At 53.4% G+C, this 21,109-nt stretch overlaps 1 protein-coding gene across 7 annotated transcripts; it reads left to right on the top strand.

Annotated features, from left to right (window-relative positions):
* Positions 1-809: 809 nt before the first annotated feature.
* P2ry2 (purinergic receptor P2Y2) lies at positions 810-20,239 on the top strand. Of its 7 annotated transcripts, none has more exons than XM_076548341.1 (4): positions 1,047-1,273; positions 8,861-9,060; positions 9,718-9,968; positions 14,244-20,239. In XM_076548341.1, the coding sequence occupies exons 3-4, from the start codon at positions 9,898-9,900 to the stop codon at positions 15,373-15,375; spliced, it is 1,203 nt and encodes a 400-aa protein (XP_076404456.1). In that variant the 5' UTR covers positions 1,047-1,273; positions 8,861-9,060; positions 9,718-9,897; the 3' UTR covers positions 15,376-20,239. The 7 variants fall into 7 exon arrangements, with proteins under 7 accessions (XP_006982187.1, XP_076404456.1, XP_076404455.1 ...); XM_076548340.1 differs by having other exon boundaries at positions 1,047-1,493; XM_006982125.4 differs by lacking the exon at positions 9,718-9,968 and having other exon boundaries at positions 810-1,493; positions 14,244-20,238.
* The last annotated feature ends 870 nt before the right edge of the window (positions 20,240-21,109 follow it).

Here is a 21,109-nt window from a genome sequence, read left to right as displayed (position 1 = left end):
CCTAAAGCCGCAAGTGTGGCTGTAGAGATACCCAGCTCTCTGGAAGCTGCTTGTGTCTCCTAAGTGAAGACCCCAGGAGGCTGCAGAGAGGCTCAACCAGCCACACAGCTCTGTGTGTCCACCCCGGACAAGGCTGTCACTCTGGTCACTCTGGACAAGGCTGCAGCCAACACCCCTCTGGGCCCCTCCTGAGGCTGGGAGCAAGGCTCTGGTCAGCTGATACACAGCTAGCAAGGCCTACAGCCCTAGGGCAGAGAGCAAGCTCTCCGGTCATAGGAAAACGCCTGTTCTAAACGTGGCCAGACTCCGAGGATGGACAGTGAAAGTAGAATCAGGAGAATTGCCGGCTCCATTTCACAGAAAATGAGTCCTTGAGTGGGACTGTCGGTACTAAAGCTGGCCTAGAGCTTACACTCCAGATTCCTGGACCAGAAATCGGAGGGTGCAGACCCTCGTGCATCCATCCATCCATAGGACGGCAGTTGAGAGATGGCTGATGTGGTCCTTGCCCTTTTTGCACTCAAACTAGGACTGGGGCATAAATAGGGTTCATGACCAGAGACGGTCTTCAGGGCAGGGCAGAGAGAAGAATTGAGGCAATACAAGATGAGAGACCAAACTGAACAGGAACTTCGGGGACCTATTGGCGAGGTGAAGAGAGAGGGAAAGCAGATGGAGGTGCTGAAAGGGATAAAGACCCTTCCCGGTACCGGCAGTCTGGAGCAGGTCCATCCGGAAGTGAGATGGGCTAGGGCGGCGGCGGAGGGGAGGCAGCGGAGGGGAGGCAGCGGAGGGGCGGCAGCGGAGGAGAGGCAGCGGAGGGGAGGCTGCGGGTTAGCATAGAGGTCCATCGGTGGGCCCCGCCACGCCAGCACCAAGCAAACCTTGTAAAACTTGGGCGTCTCTGAAAACCTCCCTTCTGATCCGGTGAGCGAGGCAGGTGGCCTCTGCCCAGCCAGAACGGTCGCCTCCCTCCCCTCCCTGCGCAACACCCGTTGCGGACACGCTGACCCTGCGGGGCGGTACACAGCCAGGCCGCGTCCCCAAGCGGGTGACAGACTGGAGGCATCTGTCCCGGACGGACGGCTCCAGCGTCTGCCCAGAGTCCGCCCCGCCCTCCTGCTTGCCGCCCAGCCATGGGGTACAGAGCCAGGCTGGGTGGGGCGGGGACGGCGGCTCTTCCAGGCACGTGGGACCCTGCGCGACTGGGCATGGGACTTGGGGACCAGGAACCGCGGCTGTGGCTCCCGGAGGGGACCAGCGCATCGCGGAGGTGAGGGGGGCAGCCTAGAGGGGAACGGACGCCGGGAGAGGTCGCCACCGGGTGCGGCCTGGGGACTGGCGCGCCAGTCGACTCAGGGCCGGGCAGGAGAGCCCATTACGTGACTCTGTCCCGCGGGCCCGGCTCCCAGCCCTAGTACTGAGCAAAACTAGACGGTGAGAGCCGGCTGCCGGTGCTGCTGAACTTTGTCTCCTCTGGAGCGTGGATCTTGGTGAGTGACACTCTGGTGTGTTTACCAGCGTACTGGGGAAATCTGTGCGTTAGTGGGCGAATGCGCACACCCCTGGGGTGTGAGTGGCTGAACTTGAATTTGTCTGTGTGTGTACCCCTGAGGATAAGTCTGTGGACAGAGCCCCGGGAATCCTGAGAGTTCTTGTACTTGCGTTCCTCCCACCCCCAGTCACTCTAGGTGGCCCGCTTTGGCGGGGGAAGGGGGGGCGAAGGGGGGTGTAGGTGAGATAGGGAAGACAGTGGCGGCGGCGTTGGAGGGGTGGTGGTGGTGCAGTTTCATGTAAGGACGGTTAAGACTTTAATCTTTCTGGAAACTTTTAACCTGGCAGGTGGTGCTGTAGGAAGGGTCAGTTAAAAGAAAGACAGTGCCCACCTCATTGTGTGTGTGTGTGTGTGTGATCTCCAGGAGCTAGACCCGAGTGTAGATCCTGCTGGGAACTGCGAACTAGCTTTTCCAGTTTGGGGATTTACAGGGCTCGGTGACTTCTGTTCTCAGAAAGGCATCCCCAGAGTCCGTGGGTGGGCAGCCTTGTTTTGGATTTGGATCAAGTTTGGAATAACAGCTTTTGAAGATCAGGTGGGGCCTCAGGGAAGTGTCGGTTATCTGCGGTGGGAGCGGGAGGAAGGAGAGTCTGAACCTGCAGCCAGTGCCAGTCCGGTCCAGCATGAGGGATGGAGGCAAGCCCTGCCATAGAGGCCGGCCACTCTTCTCCATGTTTCAGAGTCTCCTGGGTTTTTGAGGAGATGGAAAGGTCGGCATTCTGAGCAATCCTCAAAAATGGCTGCCTAGCATGCAGAGTGAGATTGTAGCGTTTCTAGTACCCCTCTTGCCCACACTCCCCATGAACCAGTTGAAATCGTGAGGACATCACCAAGGCCTCATGGGTGACACCGTGAGAACTTTAGTTTCATGACTGAAATCTTTCTTTCATTTTATTTACAAGTGCTTATGCTCCCTATTGGAATGTCGTTGACTTGTTACTTGTTACAGTTTACAAAAATTCCTCATTTTCTCCTCCTAAAGGCTCCATGAGAAAAGAACGATTACCTTTATTTTGTAGATGAGAAAACAGAGAATGTCTTGTCCAAGGTCACTAAGCCAGATAAAACCTGGGACTCCTGCCTACCTGCCCCAGCTGAGGCCCTTCCCATCCAGGACCAAAGCTTCAGGATGAGGCCATGACACTTGTTTTTAGGCTGAAGGGAACTTGAATACCAGGTTCTCACTGTGTAACCCTGGCTGGCCTGGAACTCACTACGTGGACCAGGCTGACCTCGAACTCACAGAAATCTGCTGGTAACCTAACTCTGAAGCTCTGGGATTAAAGGCGTATACCACCATGCCTGACTGCCCCCAGGAGCCTTTCTTTGGGGCTTTCTTGTGGCCTAATTACCCAGCTGTTTCTGGGTTAACTACCATTATCCCCAGGTCTGCTCATAAGACCAGGAAGACCTTGCTGACCCTCTGAGTAAGAAGTGTCCTCTGATGGCATCTCCTCTCTCCCCTGACTGCCTTCCCTGGGCCTGTCTGTGCACCCTTTAACCCATACTTTCCCGCTGAGATGCCCTTGGGTTCCTAACCACCGGTGGGGCCTGATGGGAAGAACCTGGCTGCAGGACTCTCCTTAATCTCTAGAGAAGCCAGTTAGTTGTGTTATGAAGCCGGGCCATGGCTGCCTTCTCATTCTGCCCCATCACCTGGCACAGACGGGGGGGCACGTGGCAAGTGCCAGGAAGTAGTTTGGAAATGAGCGACCGGGTGCAGTGGATATTCAGAAGAGAAAGGCCTTGTTTCAAGAAGAGCCACCATAGTGGGTCCATCCCCCCACCCCCACCCCACGCAACACACACCCACACCCTTAAGACAGGGTGTGTGTATGCAGCCTAGACTGGCCTTGAACTCAGCCTATAGAATGTCATTAACTTCTAATCCTCCTGCCTCCACCTCTTGAAGAATGCTAGGCTTATAGTGTGGACCTGTAGGCTTCTTGCATTCTAGGTAAGCATTCTATCAACTGAGCTACATCCCAGCCCTTCAGTGGGGAGAGAGAGAGAGAGAGAGAGAGAGAGAGAGAGAGAGAGAGAGAGAGAGAGAGAGAGAGAGAGAGAGAGAGACTCCTCCATCGCCCAGCTAGCCAGACCCTGAGGCCTACTTCAGTCTTGCTACAGAATGAGTGGCAGGATTCCCCGATGCAGAGAGAGGCATCCTAGACTTTGCTGGACCCAACACGATCCTCCATTTGGGGTCCTGTCACTGTCGCTGCAGAAGAGAGGCCTAGGCACTGGGCCTCCCTCCAGCTTGTACGGATACAGCCCCCTGGAGAGTGCGCCTGGCCTCCAGTTCATTGTTAGAGAGACTTGCCCAGGCCTGGACCTGGGTCAGGAAGGAGGCTCACAGGGAGTCCCGGAGCAAGACACTAGCTCTTCTGCCTGTACCATTATGTATGCAGTCTCCTCCGCGGTCGCCCGCCCTCCCCACTCCCTGGCGCTAACTGCTTGCTCTTCTGCCTGCACCATTATGTATGCAGTCTCCTCCGCGGTCACCTGCCCTCCACACTCCCTGGCGCTAACTGCTTTCCACGTGGTACCATCTTTGTAAGGGTCAGCTCTGAAAACGCCTTCCCTTTTTAAGTGGGAGAACAAGCTCTCAGCCTGGCATTTGAGCCCTTTCATATGAATTCCTTGGCCCCCACACATTCCATGCCACCTAACCCTCCAAGCCAGCCACACACGATCTCCTGGCACTTCCTCAATAGCCTGTACCCTCACCCACTGAGTCTTAGCTGGGGTATCCGCCCTCCCTATCTCCATCCGCTTGACAGCCCCAGGTTATCTATTAAGGGCAGCTCCTTGGGGGAGCTTCCACTGACCACCTCCCCAAGGTCAAGTTGTCCTCGTCTCTGTGACCCCTGAGTTCCCTGACCCTGGGTTCCCTTTGGATATGGTTGGATCTTCCAAGATGACCTATCCATCCCTGGGTCTTTTCCCAAAGCTTGACTGGACACTCCTCAGAGGGTCTGGCAGAGTTCATCCTCTGAACCACGCATTTGGAGACACTGACAGGTGCTTGCTGGAGCTTTGGCGCTCGGAGGACTGTGAGTTACGATTGTGGTCCTCTAAGCACAAACTCCCGGGGTTCTGAGAATCTTAGCCAAGGCTTTTTGGAGCCACAAGAAACAGAACTTCGGACACCTCACCTGCTTTGGCAAGTGAACTAAAGGAACAGCATGGGACTCCGGCACTCCTGGGATTAGACTCCGAGAGGCACTGACCTGGGAATATTCCAAACGTGCTCAGAGGAGACGGTCTGTCCCACAGCCTCCTGTGTATCCTGTGATGAGAACCTGGGTTCTCTCATCTCTTATGCTTCCTGCCCCTCCCCAATGATCACAGCTTGGACCATGACCTCTCTCTCTCTGCTGGGGACCCAGATGATGAGAAGTGTTGTAGGACCCTAGAATTCAGCCTTTTCCTGCCATGACGGGAAGCTAGCGCCTGCAAGTCAGGACTGTGCACATCTTGCTCCCCGTGAGCCCCCACCCGCGTGGCTCCCTGGTCTTACTCATTCTTCATGAGCTGCACCATGGATCTGTGACTCTTCCAGTCTGACCCGTGGAGAGCTCACCATCAGGAACTGGACCTGATCAAACCCAGATGCACAGCATCCCAGGCTCCAAGCTGGAGCCTGAACCCAGGGTTCTTGCTTCTTGGGTCTCGCTGGAGGCACTCGGGTGTGCTTGGTGGGGATGGAGTCCTGGACCTTGTGGTTCTGAGCCCATTAGTCCATCTCTGGAGCCCTGTACTGTACTCCGCTGAGCTGGGCCAGGTAGAATCAATAATTTGGAGTCCTGCCCTGGCTAGGTAGGCCCCTTCTCCTTAGAGTCTCAGCTTTGTGCTCTGTGGAGCCCTCAGTGCTCCTCTGCCTCAGTGAGTGCTCCCACAGCTGAGATCTCGGGAGCTTTAGGGAAAGTGCCGCAGAGCACAGGGGCAGGCCAGAATGGAGATACCATCAGGTGTCACCCTTGAGCTGGGGCCCCAGGCTAGGCCTGGTGCTCAGTGCTCTTGGTGTAACACACCAGGCACAGCTGAGAGACCTGCTATCCTCTGACCCCTTGGAGGACATTTGGGAGGGGACAGGCAGTGACTTGTAGGCTCCTAATCCTGCGCTGCCTGGATTGCCCTGTCCGCTCAAACCACGGGGTGCTCAGCAGTTCAGGTCACCTTGCCCAGATCTGCGCTCTCCCTTCTTCCCACCCACCTGATGCCTACTCATCTTTCTAACCACAAGTCAGGTGCCCTCTTCTCCAGGAAACCTTCCCCAGCGGGGGCCTCCCCACCACACTGCCTCCTTTCCCAGCAGGGCCTCCTCGGCTTCCTTCAGCCCCGATCACCCTGAGTTGTCAGTGTCTGCTTCTGGGTGTGCCTCCCTGACCTTGACAGTGAACGTCTTGAGATTCGGGGAGAATGTAATCTCAGAGTCACCGGGGACAAATCTGGGAGGGCTCTGGACCTCCCTCCTCCTGAAGGATGGGTCTGGGAGTGTGAGGTGCTGATCTTGTGTTAGCCTGGCTGTACCCTGCCACTGTAGCCTCGCCCATAACTCCTGCAGGACTATTTGCCCCTCTCATCTTTTGGGGGCACCCCATCCCTCCTGTCTCTACCCTACATGGCAGCCTCCTCTCTGATTATTGTGTAATGTGTGTGTGTGAAGATTTTGCTCACAACCAAGTTCTGTTCTGTTAAGAGGAGATTGACATGCAGGCTGTGAGATTGACAGCCCTGTCCATCCAACAGCCGGGAAGGACAGAACAGATTCCCCACCCACCCTGTGCTCTCTCCTCCGTCTTGATGCTGTTCTAAGCCCAGGTCCTCAGTTCCCCTCTCAAAATCTCTTCCTGCAGAGGCAGGTAGGTAGCGGGGGTCTCTGGGGTGTGATAATACTCTTTCCTGCCAAGCTGGACAGGGTCCACCAGCCTAGCAGGTGGCACATTCCAGAGCCACCCTGGTAGAGGAGCTGGAATGTCGTCCAACCACCCAAGAAAGTCCGCTGCCAGCTTAGAAACAGCTCTGCTTCCTCCTCTTGGCTTTAGACTTACTAGCCTGGGACTAGTGAGAAGGAACGAGGCTGGAGTCAGCAGACCTCCTCTGCTGGAGGGCTTGGGGGTGGGGGTGGGGGGTCAAAGATGAATGGCCAGGGAGCTCCCTGGGGATGGCATCTGGGCTTGGCAAGGCAGGGTAGGAGGTAGTGGGCAGGGGCACAGCAGAGCTCTGTGCTATTTGCTAGTTTTGTGGCCCTGAGGAGGTTATTTTAGCCTGTTGGAACCTCCAGATTAAAAATGAAGCGGCTTATGAAGCCACCTAACATTTAAAAAAAAATGGGTACAGAAAATGCTCACTTCTCACCACCAGGCTGATGGTAGATGATAAGGGAAGTTGTCACTGAGGGAGATGGCACCATGAGACTGCTTCAGTCGTACTGAGACAGGAGGATGAGGGAGAAGGTGAAGACGACAGGGACCAGTTCTTCTAGGACCTTGAGGGCAAGGCTGAGGACCTTGGCTATTACCTGACAGTACCAGGGAGGGTTTGAACTCAAGGGCATGTGTTCAAAGGTAGACATTAAGAAGACATGTGGCTGGAGAGCTAAGGCTGGACTGGGCAGAGGGAGGCAAGGACAGAAGCAAAGAGGATGGTGAGCGGTTCAGAGGGAAAGCTTAGTCCTAGGTCTCTACTTTGGTGCAAAGAATGTACAAGCATGTCTAAGGAACTCCACTGGTTGGACTGGTAGGACTTGGTGAGTGGTGGGCATCAGATGGGGTGGAGTACTGAGAGACGGGAACCTAGGGGGATGGTAGAGGCCCTTAGAGAAAGTGGTGTGCTCTGCCTTAGCTGGTTGGTCAGGCACCTCCTGAGGATAGACCTCAGGAGCGCACCTGGGTGGGGCAGGGTGAAAAGGGGAGCTCTTTCATCTTGCCACCAGACTCTTGAGCAGACAGCCAGATAGCAACCCACACTGTGGCCGGTGTCAGCCTAAGAGGCCAGGGCCAGGTGCACCCTCTCTTGGTCCTACATCCTGCAGCCACCCGTCTCCTCCTGCTCCCCATCTTTACACTGCACCTCCAGCCTGAGGGCTCCACTCCCCTACGGCTGAGAAGGTAAACAGATGGGAAAAGATATTCAGAGGCTGGAAGCATAGCTCAGTGGTAGAGCACTAGCCTAGCAGACTTCAGTTCCTGGGTTCAAATCCCAGGACCAAAGAAAAGGGGTGTGTGTGTGGCTCAGTTGGCAGAGTACTTGCGCAGCATGCTAGAAGCCCTGGGTTATCTAGCCCCAGCACCACATAAACAAGGCATGGTGGTACACATCTATAATCCCAGCACTTAGGAGGTAAGGGCAGAAGAATCAGAAAGCCAATTACTCAGCTGTACAGTGAGTTTGAGCTCAGCCTGAGATGTATAACACTCTTTCTCAAAAGAAAAAAAAATTTTCAGGAGGCTCCTCGTGGGTGCTGGAGGCTCCTGGTGGGTGCTGGGACCTGTCCATACAGAGGGGTCCTTCCCTGAGGCAGCTATCCTCTGTCTAGCAAATTCCCTGTGTCTGCTGTACATGAGGGGCGTCCAGCTCAGCTCTGTCCTGGAGTTCCCTCCTCTGTCAAATGGGAATTCAGCTGAGGTAGCTTCCAGAGGCTGTAGCCGGCCCCATCTAGACCATGTCAATATGTCTCCTGCATGTGCACATGAATGTGAAAGTGTGTGCTTGGGATGTCTGTGTGCATTTGGACCTGTGTGTGCTCAAGTGGTGTGTGTGTGTGTGTGTGTGTGTGTGTGTGTGTGTGTGTGTGTGTGTGTGTTTATAACAGCTGTGGAGGAATGTCCAGATGTGCAGGGAAGAGGAGGGGACTCTAGTTAGACACCTGTCCTGGCAGAGGTATGCTGGCCCTGCTCTGCACTATGTGCCCGGCCAGGAGGGTATTGACTGTTTCCTGCTGTGGGGCTGGAGTGCAGAATCAGGGCCAGGGAAGGGACACTGGAGACTTGGTTCAGCTCTGAAGCTACTAGGGGAGATCTTTCACAAAGTCTCCTTCCTGTGACAGGGGGCGCCTGGGAAGGAGGCTCTGAACAGCCCACTCCTGGAACATATGAGCCAGCAGGAGATAGCAGGGTGTGTGGGCGTGCAGAGGGCACTGTGACCAGGGCAAGCACACCGGGTCTCCTCTTGGCTTCTTTGGGGCCACAGTCCACAGTTAAAGCCGAGGAGGCAATTTGCGGGAGAGAGCGAGCAAGCATGGCCTGGCTGGCAGATTCTGAGTCCACATTTGCGTCTTCATCTCTGGGTGTCTGTCTGCAGGAGCCCTCCAGGCAGCTGCTTGCCCTGAAAAATGCTGAAGGCTGGGCGCGGCCCCAGGCCTGGGAACCTGTTCTTCCTGTTTCCTGCCTCAGTCCCAGCAGCTGGTCCAGGCCTGAGCGTTTATGAGTGAAGAACCGGAGCAGACACTGAGCATCCTTGCCACACCAAGAGCAGGAGCTCATCAGGTCCGGGTGTGTGAGGTGGGTCACTGGCTGGGAGGCTGGGCATTTTGTATGTGTTTGCACTGACTTCTGCTTACATCAGTGAGGACCGAGGCAGGGACCCTGCTCTGCTCCTCTATCCCAGGCTCTGTTGAATTCAGGCTCTGCAGCCAGACAGCCCTCAGTGTCAAGCCTAGTTTTTCCAATCCCTTCCAGTAAAACCAAAACAAATAGCTTAACCTCTGGGTAGGTATTTACCAGGGACTGAACGCTGCCCTGTGGGAGCTTCTTAAACCTAATCAGATCCCTACTGAACAGGAAGGGTGGCAGAGGGGATTGCAGAATGTGGCACTGTTCAGACTGAGCCAGAGAGGGCCGGGGAAAGCATGGGGTTGCCTTGGCCTGCTGACCAACCCCAGACTGTTTCCCTGGCTGCAGCATAGAAGGGTAGGGTGGGGTCTTCTGGGTCCTGTCAGTATTGAACAAAAGAGGTAACCTAAGGATCCCTCTGCAGGAGAAGGACTTAGGTGGGCTGAGCACCATGATGTGTGTGCTCAGCTCCTCTGGGTTCCCACAGCCTCTGATGCATCATTTACTCTTCGTTCGTTCGTTCGTTCGTTCGTTCGTTCGTTCATTCATTCATTCATTCATTCATTCATTCATTCATCCTTTCTTTCTTCCAACAACTGCTTGCAGGTTGGGCCTCTCGCTGGGCTGTAGGTACAGAGAAAATTATCATGTGGATCCAGCCTTCCTAGAAATGTGTTGGAGTGGGGGCTGAAAGACAAATCACCATACGGCTGGAGAAATGGCCTGAGGGACTGGTGGACTGAGAAAGTTTCAGTGATAAGGGACATTGAGAAAGAGCCTGGAGAAATGAGTGGGATGAGGCTTTACAGGATCGTTCTGGAAAGGATTTTGAGACAGTCAGTACAGTGTGAACGAAGGTGAGGAGGCCTGGAAGGGCTCTCTAGGGCTCACTTCTCCATTAAACTGGGCGTTCTTGGGACACTGCCAGCCAGAACTGGGCATAGCAGAGCCAGCCAGTGTGAGGGGGCCAGTGACCAAGTCAGGCAGAGCAGTCTCCATGGAGCTGAGGTGAGGTCTCAACGGAGGAGAGATCAGGAACTGGTGCTAAGGGACCAGCAAATGGGCTTCACAGGTTAGTGAGTTGAGCCCAGAGGAGAGGACAGGCAAGGTCAGTCTGGACCAGGGCCATTGTGATAGGGTTCTCAGCTGGCCTGGAGGGCAGAGGCCAGGATGTCTTAAAACAGGTGGAAAGGGAAGCTTCTTGGTTCTGGGAACAAGGAAGTTTCCACCCTGCCTCTAAGTGTCAGAGATTCCACCAGCTGGGAACAGCAGGAAATTAGTGATGCTGGCTAGAGAGAAGGCAAGGAGAGGCCTGATGCTGTCTTGTTGTGGAGACCAGTGGTGGGCAGGGGTAGCACAGCCCTGCAGAGGTGACCGCGGTGACAGGTTAGAAGCCACTCTGTCTTCTCCTGAGGGGAGGTTGGGAACTACCATTCTCCAAGGTGGGGGATTTGACACCTGAGAGGGAGGGGGCTTCTCACCTGGGACTCTCATGTAGAGTCTGCTGTGGTCCTTCAGTGCAGGGCGCCCGCTCCCTGCCTGCAGCTGAGAGTGATGTGGTTATTGTGATTTGTTCTGCTTTGCTTTAAACAGAGAGAATGTAGATTATGGAAAAATGAAAAAAGAATTCCCTAAAGTGCCTCCAAGGGAGGAATACCACGGTTTAAGAACATTTTGTTGCTGTTAAAATTACTATTTCTGGGCTGGGCGGTGGTGGCGCACGCCTTTAATCCCAGCACTCGGGAGGCAGAGGCAGGCAGATCTCTGTGAGTTCGAGGCCAGCCTGGGCTACAGAGCAAGATCCAGGACAGGCACCAAAACTACACAGAGAAACCCTGTCTCGAAAAACAACAAAAACAAAACAAAAAACTACTATTTCTTGGAGCTGGAGAGATAGCTTAACGGTTTTCTTGCAGAGGACCCAGGTTTGATCCCCCCTTGGCGGTTCACAATCACTTGTAACTCCAGTTCCAGGGAACCGGATGCCTCATTCAGGCTGCAGGACCATACGCGTATATTCCAAACTCACGCACATAAGTTGCTAAATTAATATTTCTTGGCTGGAGAAAGCCTCAGTGGTTAAGAAGTGCTACTCTTGCAGAGGACCCTTCACCCACTTGGGGGCTCACAACCATCCCTAACTCCAGTTCCACGGATTCTGACCCACCTTCTCATCTCTATAGGCATTAGGCACACACATGTTGCATGTACATACAACAAACAAAACAGGCAAAACATTCATATACATTAAATAAATAAATAAATAAAAAGGTTCTTTACTTATTTTGAACCTGTTCAATAAGTTAAGATTTAGCCACACAATCTTGTTCTCTGTAGCCATACAACGTTATTATTTCAGGAAAATGAAGGGGAAGGAAGCAAATTACCTACTACTTACCTCAGAGTTAGGCCAAGTCTTGCCTTAGGCCCCTTGGGGCAAAACTTTTCTACTCTTGCCCAGGCAGAGTTGTTATTTTCTCTTTCATCCACCTACTTTGTATTTGTGATGTCACTTGTTTATTTTTATTTTGTGTGTCTGTGAATGTCTGCCGTGCGCATGTACACAGCACACTTGTGAAGGTCGGAGAACCCCTAGGGGTCCTCTGATTGACCTTGGATTGACCTCAGTCTTGGCAGCAAGTGCCTATTCCCCTCAGAGTCATCTCACCAGCTCCCCCAACTGTTTGTTTTGAGACAGTGTCCTTCTGTGTAGCCCAGGCTGGCTTCAAACCCCTGCTCCTCTCCTGCCTCAGCCTCCCAAGTGCTGGGATGGCAGATGTGGGTCTCCTCACGCTAATCTGAATTCGGAGAGGAGGAAAGGTGGCCGCCAGCCCTCCAGGCGTTCATTGTCCACTGGCTGCTTAGGTCCTGTGAATAATGGGGAGAAAGTAGAAGACCCAAAGAGGGTGAGAAGGCAAGCTTCGCAAAAGGTACCAGGGGAGGCCTGAAGAGCTGTTTGTTCCACCAAGGAAACCTCATGCCTTCCCCTTCCAGAAGCAACCCCAGACTGCCTTGGACTCTTCAGAAAGGTCACTGCTCCATCTGGTTGTCCCCTCACGGTGGAGAACAGGATTGCTGTACACAGATTTAGAGAGTGCCAGAACATAGTAGTAATACCTTAAAAAAAAAAAAAAAAAAGTTGAGGCCGGGTGGTGGTGGTGCATGCCTTTAATTCCAGTACTGGGGTTGGGGGAGGCAGGGTAAGCAGAGGCAAATGGATATCTCTGAGTTCTAAGTCACCCTAACTCTAACTCTAACCAGGACAGTCAGGTTTACACGGAGAAACTCTGTCTTGAAAATCTGGGGGGGGGGGGGGAAATAAGTTGAACAAGGGGTTGGAGAGAAGTCTCAGTGGTTAGGAGCACTTGGTGCTCTTGCAGAGGACTGGGGTTCTGTTCCCAGCACCCACAAAGCACCTCCATAGCTTCAGTTAGAGTGACTCTTCTGACCTCTGCAAGCACCAGGAACACACTTGGTGCACAGATATACACACAGGCGAAACACTCAGACACACACACACACACACACACACACACACACACACACACACACACAATCTAAAAAGAAAGTTAAACAAGAAACTGGATAATGGAAGAGGGAGACCCTTGCAAATTTTCCAGCTCCCAGAGAATAGAGGATGAGTGTAAAAGCTAGGAGTCTGTGAGGACTCCAGGCATGCTGGATGCCCGGGCCACAGAAGCCTCAGTGGGCAGTGGCACTGGGATACAGAAGAGGGCCAGTCTTGAGGCTACTTCCTACAATCTTATACCCCTTTGTATAGCGGACTTTGTTTGGACAGCCAACTCCTGAATAATGACACAGAGTCTTTTTATTAATTATGAAAGCTTGGTCTTAGCTTAGGCTTGTTTCCCAGCGAGCTCTTAAAACTTAAAATTAGCCGGGCGGTGGTGGCGCACACCTTTAATCCCAGCACTTAGGAGGCAGAGCCAGGTGTATCTCTGTGAGTTTGAGGCCAGCCTGGGCTACAGAGCAAGATCCAGGACAGGAACCAAAACTACACAGAGACACCTTGTCTCGAAAAGCCAAAAAAAAAAAAAAAAAAAAAAGAAGAAGAAGAAAAGAAAAAAGAAAAAGAAAACTTAAATTAACCCATTCCCATTTATATTAATCTACATTCTGCCACATGGTTCATTACCATACCATATATCCAACTTCCTCCTTGTCTTGTGGGCGAATCCCCTGCCTCTCAGATTCTTCCCTAAGTTCTCTCTCTGGGGAAGTCCTACCAATCCTCTCCTGCCTAGCTGTTGACCAGTCAGCTTTTTATTAAACCAATCAAAAGGTGCCTTAGGCAGGTGAGGTAAAACAGAGATGTCTTTACACCGTGTGATCAAATATCACAACTCCTCAACTCCTCTGGAACCTCCAGGTCTCAGTTCCAAGGCTCTGAGTCCTCCATCTTGAACTCTGTGGTCCAGGGGTTTAGAGCAGGGGTCGGCAGGTTCTAGAGTAAATATTTGAGACTCTAAAGTCCACATGACCTTGATGACACCCACTCAACTCGACGATGGGCGTGGCTGTACTCCGATACTGCTTCATTTACAAAACAGCTGACCGGCGGGAGTCAGCCCTCAGACTATCTTTGCTTGTCCTGCTGTGAGGTTAGAATCATGTGATGTTGGTTTTCATTGATCTAACGAGTTTCTGAGGCTTTAGGAGACTCTGGGTCCAGGAGAGGTGCAGATCACATGACAATAAAAGTTTTGACTTGGGTAAGCAAGTGGGTTTTTGTTTTTTGTCTTTGTTTTTTGTTTTGTAGATGATCTGTTGTTGTTTTGTTTGTTGGTTTTGAGACAGTTATGTACTATGTAGCCCAGGCTGACCCCTCACTGACTACGCAGCCCAAGGAGGTCTTGAAGTCACAATTCCGCCCCTGCCTCCCAAGTGTTAGGATTATAGGAGTGTGCCACCACATCTGGCTTAGGCAAGTCTTTAGTCTGTGTGTTACTGGGGTACGAACCCAGGGCCTCCTGCATGCTAAGCAAGTGTTCTGTCACCAGGCTATACCTCCTGTCCTAGGCGAATCCTAACGAGGGGACCGCCCCTCTGAGCATCAGTCCTGATGGCTTCCTCTCACACCTCCCTTTCCCCCCCCCCCCCCCCCCCCGCAGGGCCATGGCAGCAGACCTGGACCCCTGGAACAGCACCATCAATGGCACCTGGGAGGGGGATGAACTGGGCTACAAGTGCCGCTTCAACGAGGACTTCAAGTACGTGCTGCTGCCCGTGTCCTACGGCGTGGTGTGCGTGCTCGGACTGTGCCTGAACGTCGTGGCTCTCTACATCTTCCTGTGCCGCCTCAAGACCTGGAACGCGTCCACCACGTACATGTTTCACCTGGCCGTTTCGGACTCTCTCTACGCAGCCTCTCTGCCGCTGCTGGTGTACTACTATGCCCAGGGTGACCACTGGCCATTCAGCACGATGCTCTGCAAGCTGGTGCGTTTCCTCTTCTACACCAACCTCTACTGCAGCATCCTCTTCCTCACCTGCATCAGTGTGCACCGGTGCCTGGGTGTCCTGCGCCCTCTGCACTCGCTGCGCTGGGGCCGGGCCCGCTATGCCCGCCGTGTGGCTGCGGTGGTGTGGGTTCTGGTGCTGGCCTGCCAGGCACCTGTGCTCTACTTTGTCACCACCAGTGTCCGGGGGACCCGCATCACCTGCCACGACACCTCGGCCCGAGAGCTCTTCAGCCATTTTGTGGCCTACAGCTCCGTCATGCTGAGTCTGCTGTTTGCTGTGCCCTTTTCTGTCATCCTGGTCTGTTACGTGCTCATGGCCCGAAGGCTGCTCAAACCGGCTTATGGGACCACGGGAGGCCTGCCTCGGGCCAAGCGCAAGTCTGTGCGCACCATTGCCCTGGTGCTGGCCGTCTTTGCCCTCTGCTTCCTGCCTTTCCACGTCACCCGCACCCTCTACTACTCCTTCCGGTCCCTGGACCTCAGTTGCCACACCCTCAATGCCATCAACATGGCGTACAAGATCACCCGGCCCTTGGCCAGCGCCAACAGTTGCCTTGACCCTGTGCTCTACTTCCTGGCAGGGCAGAGACTTGTCCGTTTTGCCCGTGATGCCAAACCACCCACAGAGCCCACCCCCAACCCCCAGGCTCGTCGCAGGCTGGGCCTTCACAGGTCTCACAGAACTGACACCGTGAGGAAAGATGTGTCGATCAGCAGTGATGACTCAAGACGGACAGAGTCCACACCAGCTGGGAACGAGACTAAGGACATTCGACTATAGGTCAGAGCCCCTCAGGCATGTGCTCGTTCATGTGGGGAAGCTGTAGGGGACCAAGGCTTGTTCAAATGGGCTGGTGTCCTCCCACGGATCATCAGCAATTCTCATTTGGCAGGGGCTGGGCATACTCATCCTGTGGTCCCAAGAGCAACAGGACCCCAAAGTCCCCAGTCATTTGTATGTGTGAGTTGGGAAATCGTATTTTAAGAAAGGCAGTGACACCTGACTCCCATACAGACAGCTGCCATTCCTGCCAAGGTTGGGGTTCAGGCAGGCTGAGGTTCAGCCTCCTAAATCCAAGAGAGAAGCAAGTCCAGAGAAGACACAGCGGAGTCTGGGCTAGCTACCTGGGCTAGGAGTGAGATCACAAGTGACTAGAGGACTCTTGTGGGTAAGCAGGGCTGAGTTCCCATGGTCCCCTGGGATGGACCTGGGCTCTACAGTGGACTTGGCTGGGAGAAGACCCTCAGGCCAAGAGACAAGCACCTGAGAACTGGTTTCAGATCCATCCGGAGGCTTCCCCGGGCTGGGAGCCGGGTGGAAACCGTAACTTATACGTAACGTCACTTATACTGCCCTTTGGGCTGTGCTTCGCCGCATGGTCGGAGGACAGGGCATGGCCTGGGAAGCATCCGTCACCTACACAAATGTCTGTGATCCCCGCCGTTTGCCTTCCAGCTACTGCCTCCCAGGAGCCTCCAGGGACCCCTCTTCAGATCCCCAGGGCAACCCTGCTTTTAAGCCACTTGTCTCTGTATTGTACTGTGCCAAGCATGGAGAAGAGTCAAGTAGGGTTCTAGTTCTTGGGATGTAAGTAAATGTCAACTATGTAACTGAACCGGGAGGGGCCTTTATTTATGGGGGGGCAAAAGTAACATTTCAAATGACCAACACAGTGGCAGTCTCTCTGCAAAATTCCTGAAAGTCAACAACTGGTTCTTTCTTGTGGGAAGTGGGAGCGGAGGGGGTGTGGGCGTTGTTGGTTAAAAGGGAACCAAAGGTGGCCTCCAATTTGCCATGTAGTTGAAGCTGACCTCTAACTCTTTACCTTCTTGTTTCCATCTCCAAAGTGCCGGGATTACAGGCAGGTGCCACACCTGTCCAACGACTGGTTCTTAAAAGCAGGTGCAGGGTACTTGAGCACAGCCCATGCTGTGTAGCTAGGACTGTGTGACCCCTAGTCAGGGAGGGTCCCCTAGAATGCAAGAAAGTGGATGGGGCCAGATCTGGGGTTTAGGCAGGAATAGACACAGGTGACAGACTTCATTCCACCTCAAGGATAGGAGGTTCCTGTGAGGACGGTCTCCCCATCCACCTCGTCCGCCATCCACCTCATCCGCCTCCTACATCTCCACTGTCCCCTCTCTGCCATTAGAGGCGAGGCATCCCCAGTTGCTCTCTGTGCATGTTGTTGTATTAAGATGTTGCTCAGGATGACCTGGAATTCCTGAGCTCAAGGGATTCACCGCAGCCCCCTATGTGGCTGGTTTATAAGCAGTCTTTTTATACAGCTTACCTCCAGAGCGCCCTCAAGTGACCTCAAGAGCCCTCACAGAGCAGGACCCACATAATCATTCTGCGTTGCGTAGTTCAGCCTCAGTCTGCCCGGAATAGCGCAAGATGCCCACCTCCCACATTCTGTGTTCATACTACAGTTAATGTGCCTGGAGTCCCTCTGCGCCTCAGTGACTCCACTTATGGGCTGTCCCGGTCTTCCTTGCAGGCCTGAACCTGTCTCTTTCTAACACTGCTCAGGCAGAGCCACCTCCCAGGTTACAGGCAGACCCTTCCTCCAGAGAAGCTGAGTGCTGTGCTGAGACTTGAGACACAGACGCACACCATGATGTGGAGGCCTTGACTGTTGACCTGTGGTTGGGGTTAGGGCTGTTTTCATTATGGACCAGAGTCCCCCTAGATTCCCCCTCACCTGCAGCTGCTCTAGAGACCAGAGACCGCAGCACCTGTGTGGATAGAGACCACACTGTCTTACCCCCAGGGGTTTTCTTTGGACCACTGCATGCAGATTTCAGAGGACACAGGCCTAGTTCTGTGGTAGCCACTGTCTTTCCTCAGGGAACCAGGGCTAGGCCTGTGGTCCCACATCCAGGAGCCAATCAGACTGCCTGCCCCCTTGGGGTGGACATCCAGCCTTGCTGCCCAGCGTCCAGGCCACTTGCCCGGCGGGTAAGATTCCTGATCCTTCTGCCTGGTGCTATTTTCAGCTCGAGTAAGACCAAGATTTTCCATCAGCCCCAGACCATTGTCCAGCAATGACGTGAGGTGACCTGCCTATCCTTAAAATATCTCTTCTTGCCCTCTGGGCCTTCCCTGCCCACTCCCCACCCTGAGAACGTGTCATAGGGCTGCTGGCTCCTGAAGGCCACTGTGAAAGGACACAGGAGCCACCCAGGCACTAGACAAGAGCCCAAGAGTTGTCCAGGCCAGCTGCAGACTCAAGGCCAGAGGGGAGAGGGGCCATGTCCAAGGTCAGTGTGGTTCCTGGGCATCAGCCAGGGGCTTGGGTTGTTCCTGTTGCTTATGCCACAACCCTCCAGGACAGGTCAGTGATCTCATGAATGTCCTGTGCCCCCTGCGCTGCCCAGAGCTGGAGAATTGTGACCAGGGAGTTAACACAGGGGAACCAGAAGGGGGCGGGCTGGACAAAAAGGGTAAATGCATACTGGTCTCTATAGCTGCTGCTCTCAGTGAATAAATACCACGTGACCGGGCATGGCCCTTCAGACCCAAGAGTCTCTTCCCTGGGTAGTCCTGGATGGAGGGGAGGATCTCTAGAGGACACTGATGTCCTTGTCCTCCAAGATCAAAAGATCCTGGACAACATGTCCATCATGCCTGGTCGCTCCAGTCTGGGCACTCTGCCAGCCCTAGGCTTCAGTCATCATGGCAGACTTGGGCTGGTCTGTTTAGAATGGGTCATAGGGTCTGGAGCTCATGTTCGGGCCTATGTCTCAGGCACCAGACGGGACTTACACGCGGCTTACTTATCCTTTGCAACCAGTCTGTGGGATAGATATTATCAATGATGCTGACTAGCAGAGAGATCAGGAGCCCGCAGTTGGAGGGGGGCTTGGTCCAGGCAAGCTTCAGGTAACAATGCCAAGGGTGACTGAGTCAAGAAAAAGTTCAAATCCCCAGAGGTCCCAGGGATCCTCTAGTATCCCGCAGCCACAGGGCAGGAGGGTCTATCAGTATTCTGTCCCCTGATTCAGACCCAGACAGTGCAGTGGGAAGCAGGGCAGCACACAGACTTGGTTTGAAGGTCAGCTTCTACCCACCCACAGAGTAGGCTTGGCTGTACATCCCCTGACTGCTTCTGCCCACCATGGTAGTCTACGGCCACTCTCTGTTCAGTCATGTGCTCTGAGATCTAGAATGGAAGAACTGACCTAGAGATGGGTCACAGAAGTCAACAAATGGCAGCTTTTCCTTGTGACCTGAGGCTTCCCACTTGCCCTCTCTGGGCAAATATGGAGGTGTTGCTTCTGGGTTTTGGTTCTTTTGTTAAGGTATCAGAGCCTGGACCTTCCAGGCACAACTGTTGTTCTCTAAGGATTGCCAAGCCCACCAAAAGGGGAAGGGACTCCACTGTACCACACAGTGCCACACAGCGGACTGCTCTTGTGGGTGAGGAGGGCAGTTTCGCCAGGCTGACCTGGGGGCAGAGGAAGGAGATGGGAGCCCGAGGGTCTTGACTGTCTCCCTCTGCCTGTGTGGGCAAGACCTGGGCGAGATGCTTTGGCTCTCTAGGTCTCAGTTTCCCAATACTTGACAACTGGCTTTGTCTAGCCTGTCTTTGTTCAGAAGGGGCTTTCTGAGTTTGCCCTGGTTTCTGCACCAGCTCAGCTGGGTGTCCTGTTTCAGCTCTGTCCCAGCCAGGAACAATGAGCCAGTCACTTGTAGGACCAAACCCTGTCCCCAGGGTCTCCGCCCACTGTGTTGGACTATTGTCAGCAATGGAGTATAAAAAGGACTTTCCACTCACCACACAATGATTCCCCCCAGACCATTGTCCAGCAGTGACGTGGGGGATCTGCCTGTCTCAAAATATCCCCAGTACCCATCCTTGGGGCCTCCCTACCCTGCTCCTCACCTCCCCGCTGACATAATTTCCTGGGGCTGTGGACACCTGATGGCTACAAACAGCTTTCCTTGTTTGGCTGTTTCAGAGAACTGCAGGCCCAGAGAGGGCTGTGCCCTGTCCAAGCTCACACAGCAGCCAGAGCAGAGCCTACACGTGTCCCAAGTCACACAGAAGTCAGGGTGAAGCCTAGACCTGAGCCCATAGTTCTCTGGCTGTTCTTCTTCCTCAGCCACCTTCATTAGCTCTAGCTTGCCTTCAGAGGCCCGGGGGAGGGGGGCTCCTAGAAGTCTAGCTGTGTGTCGGGGGTGGGGGTGGGTGGGATTAACTTGGCCGAATCTCTGGTTCTCATATGAGCAAAGAGCTGAGAGCAAAGGCCTGAATTTCCAGTATCATTTTTATCTCAGGGACTGAATGTGTCCTCCCCAAATTCATGTGCTAAAATTCTAATTGCCAGCCAGATGTGATGGCACATGCCAGTGTAATCCCACCACTGGAGAGGGGAGGCAAGAGGATCAGGGGTTCAAGGCCTACCTTGGAAACTATGAGAGTTCACTGAAGACCAGCTACATAAAACTCTGTCTCAAACAAACACTGAAGAAATTTTAATTATCAAATTTGGAGAGGTGAGCCTTGGCGGGTGAGGTAACTAGGCTGTGAGGATGGAGACTTCAAGAATGGAATTAATGCCTTTATCTGCCAGGTTTCTGTTATTGTAACAAAATACCAAAAGTAATAAACTTATAAAGAAAAAAGGTTTGGGGTGGGGGGTTGGTTTTGTTTTATTTTGGTTTTTTTTTGTTTTTTTTTTTTTTTTTTTTTTTTTTTGAGACTGCATCTCATATAGCTCAGGCTATGTGATATTCCTGTCTCAACTTGCTGAGTGTTGGGATTACAGGCATACATCAAGTCTTTCCCTCAGTGGGAAAGGTTTATTTTGACTCATAGTAAAGAGTTTCCATTCCACAACTGGTTTATCCTGTGGCATCAAGCAAGCCGAGAAGCCTAAGTTTGATCACTGGGCCCACGTGGTGGAGAGAGCCCACTTCAGACCTCCACACGCGCACCACGGTACACATGGTACCACAACACACACAACGCATGTTTAACAAAAGAGTTGTGAAAAGAGAGCCCAGATAGCCATGCTACACAGGTTTCTCTAAACCCTGTCTTGGGGGGCGGGGAAGGGGGCAGGGAATCCCAGAAAGTCCTCTCATCTCTTCCTGCCCTGTGAGGGTGCCACAGGAAGTTGGTGTGCTGTAACTGGGAACAACCCAGTCATGTGACCTCAAGTCTCCAGATCGATGAGAAATCACTGTCCTCAGGATTTAAGCAGCTTCAGAAAAGACCACAGCTGGGCCTGGGGAGCCGCTCCGCGGTTAAAAACACTTGTTTCTCTGGCAGAGTCGGACACTGACTTAGTTTCTAGCACTCACTCATGTGGTGGCTCACAGTCCTCTCCAACTCCAGTTCCAAGGGATCTGATCCCCTCTTCTGGCCTCCGTGGACACCAAGCACACACTTGCTGCACATACATACATGCAGGCAAAGCATTCATTACCATATACATAAAATAAATCTTAAGGAAAAAAAAAGGACAGTAGCAGCCTGGCGGTGGTGGCGCATGCCTTTAATCCC

Source organism: Peromyscus maniculatus, chromosome 1, assembly GCF_049852395.1.
Source record: "Peromyscus maniculatus bairdii isolate BWxNUB_F1_BW_parent chromosome 1, HU_Pman_BW_mat_3.1, whole genome shotgun sequence".
Lineage (NCBI taxonomy): Eukaryota > Metazoa > Chordata > Mammalia > Rodentia > Cricetidae > Peromyscus > Peromyscus maniculatus.
This window is presented reverse-complemented; position numbering and strand designations above follow the sequence as displayed.

Coding starts and splice junctions, on each gene's coding strand:
- P2ry2 (XM_076548341.1), top strand. CDS start 9,898: ATGAGTGGGATGAGGCTTTACAGGATCGTTCTGGAAAGGATTTTGAGA. Junction 9,969..14,243: donor TCAGTACAGTGTGAACGAAG/GTGAGGAGGCCT, acceptor CCCCCCCCGCAG/GGCCATGGCAGCAGACCTGG.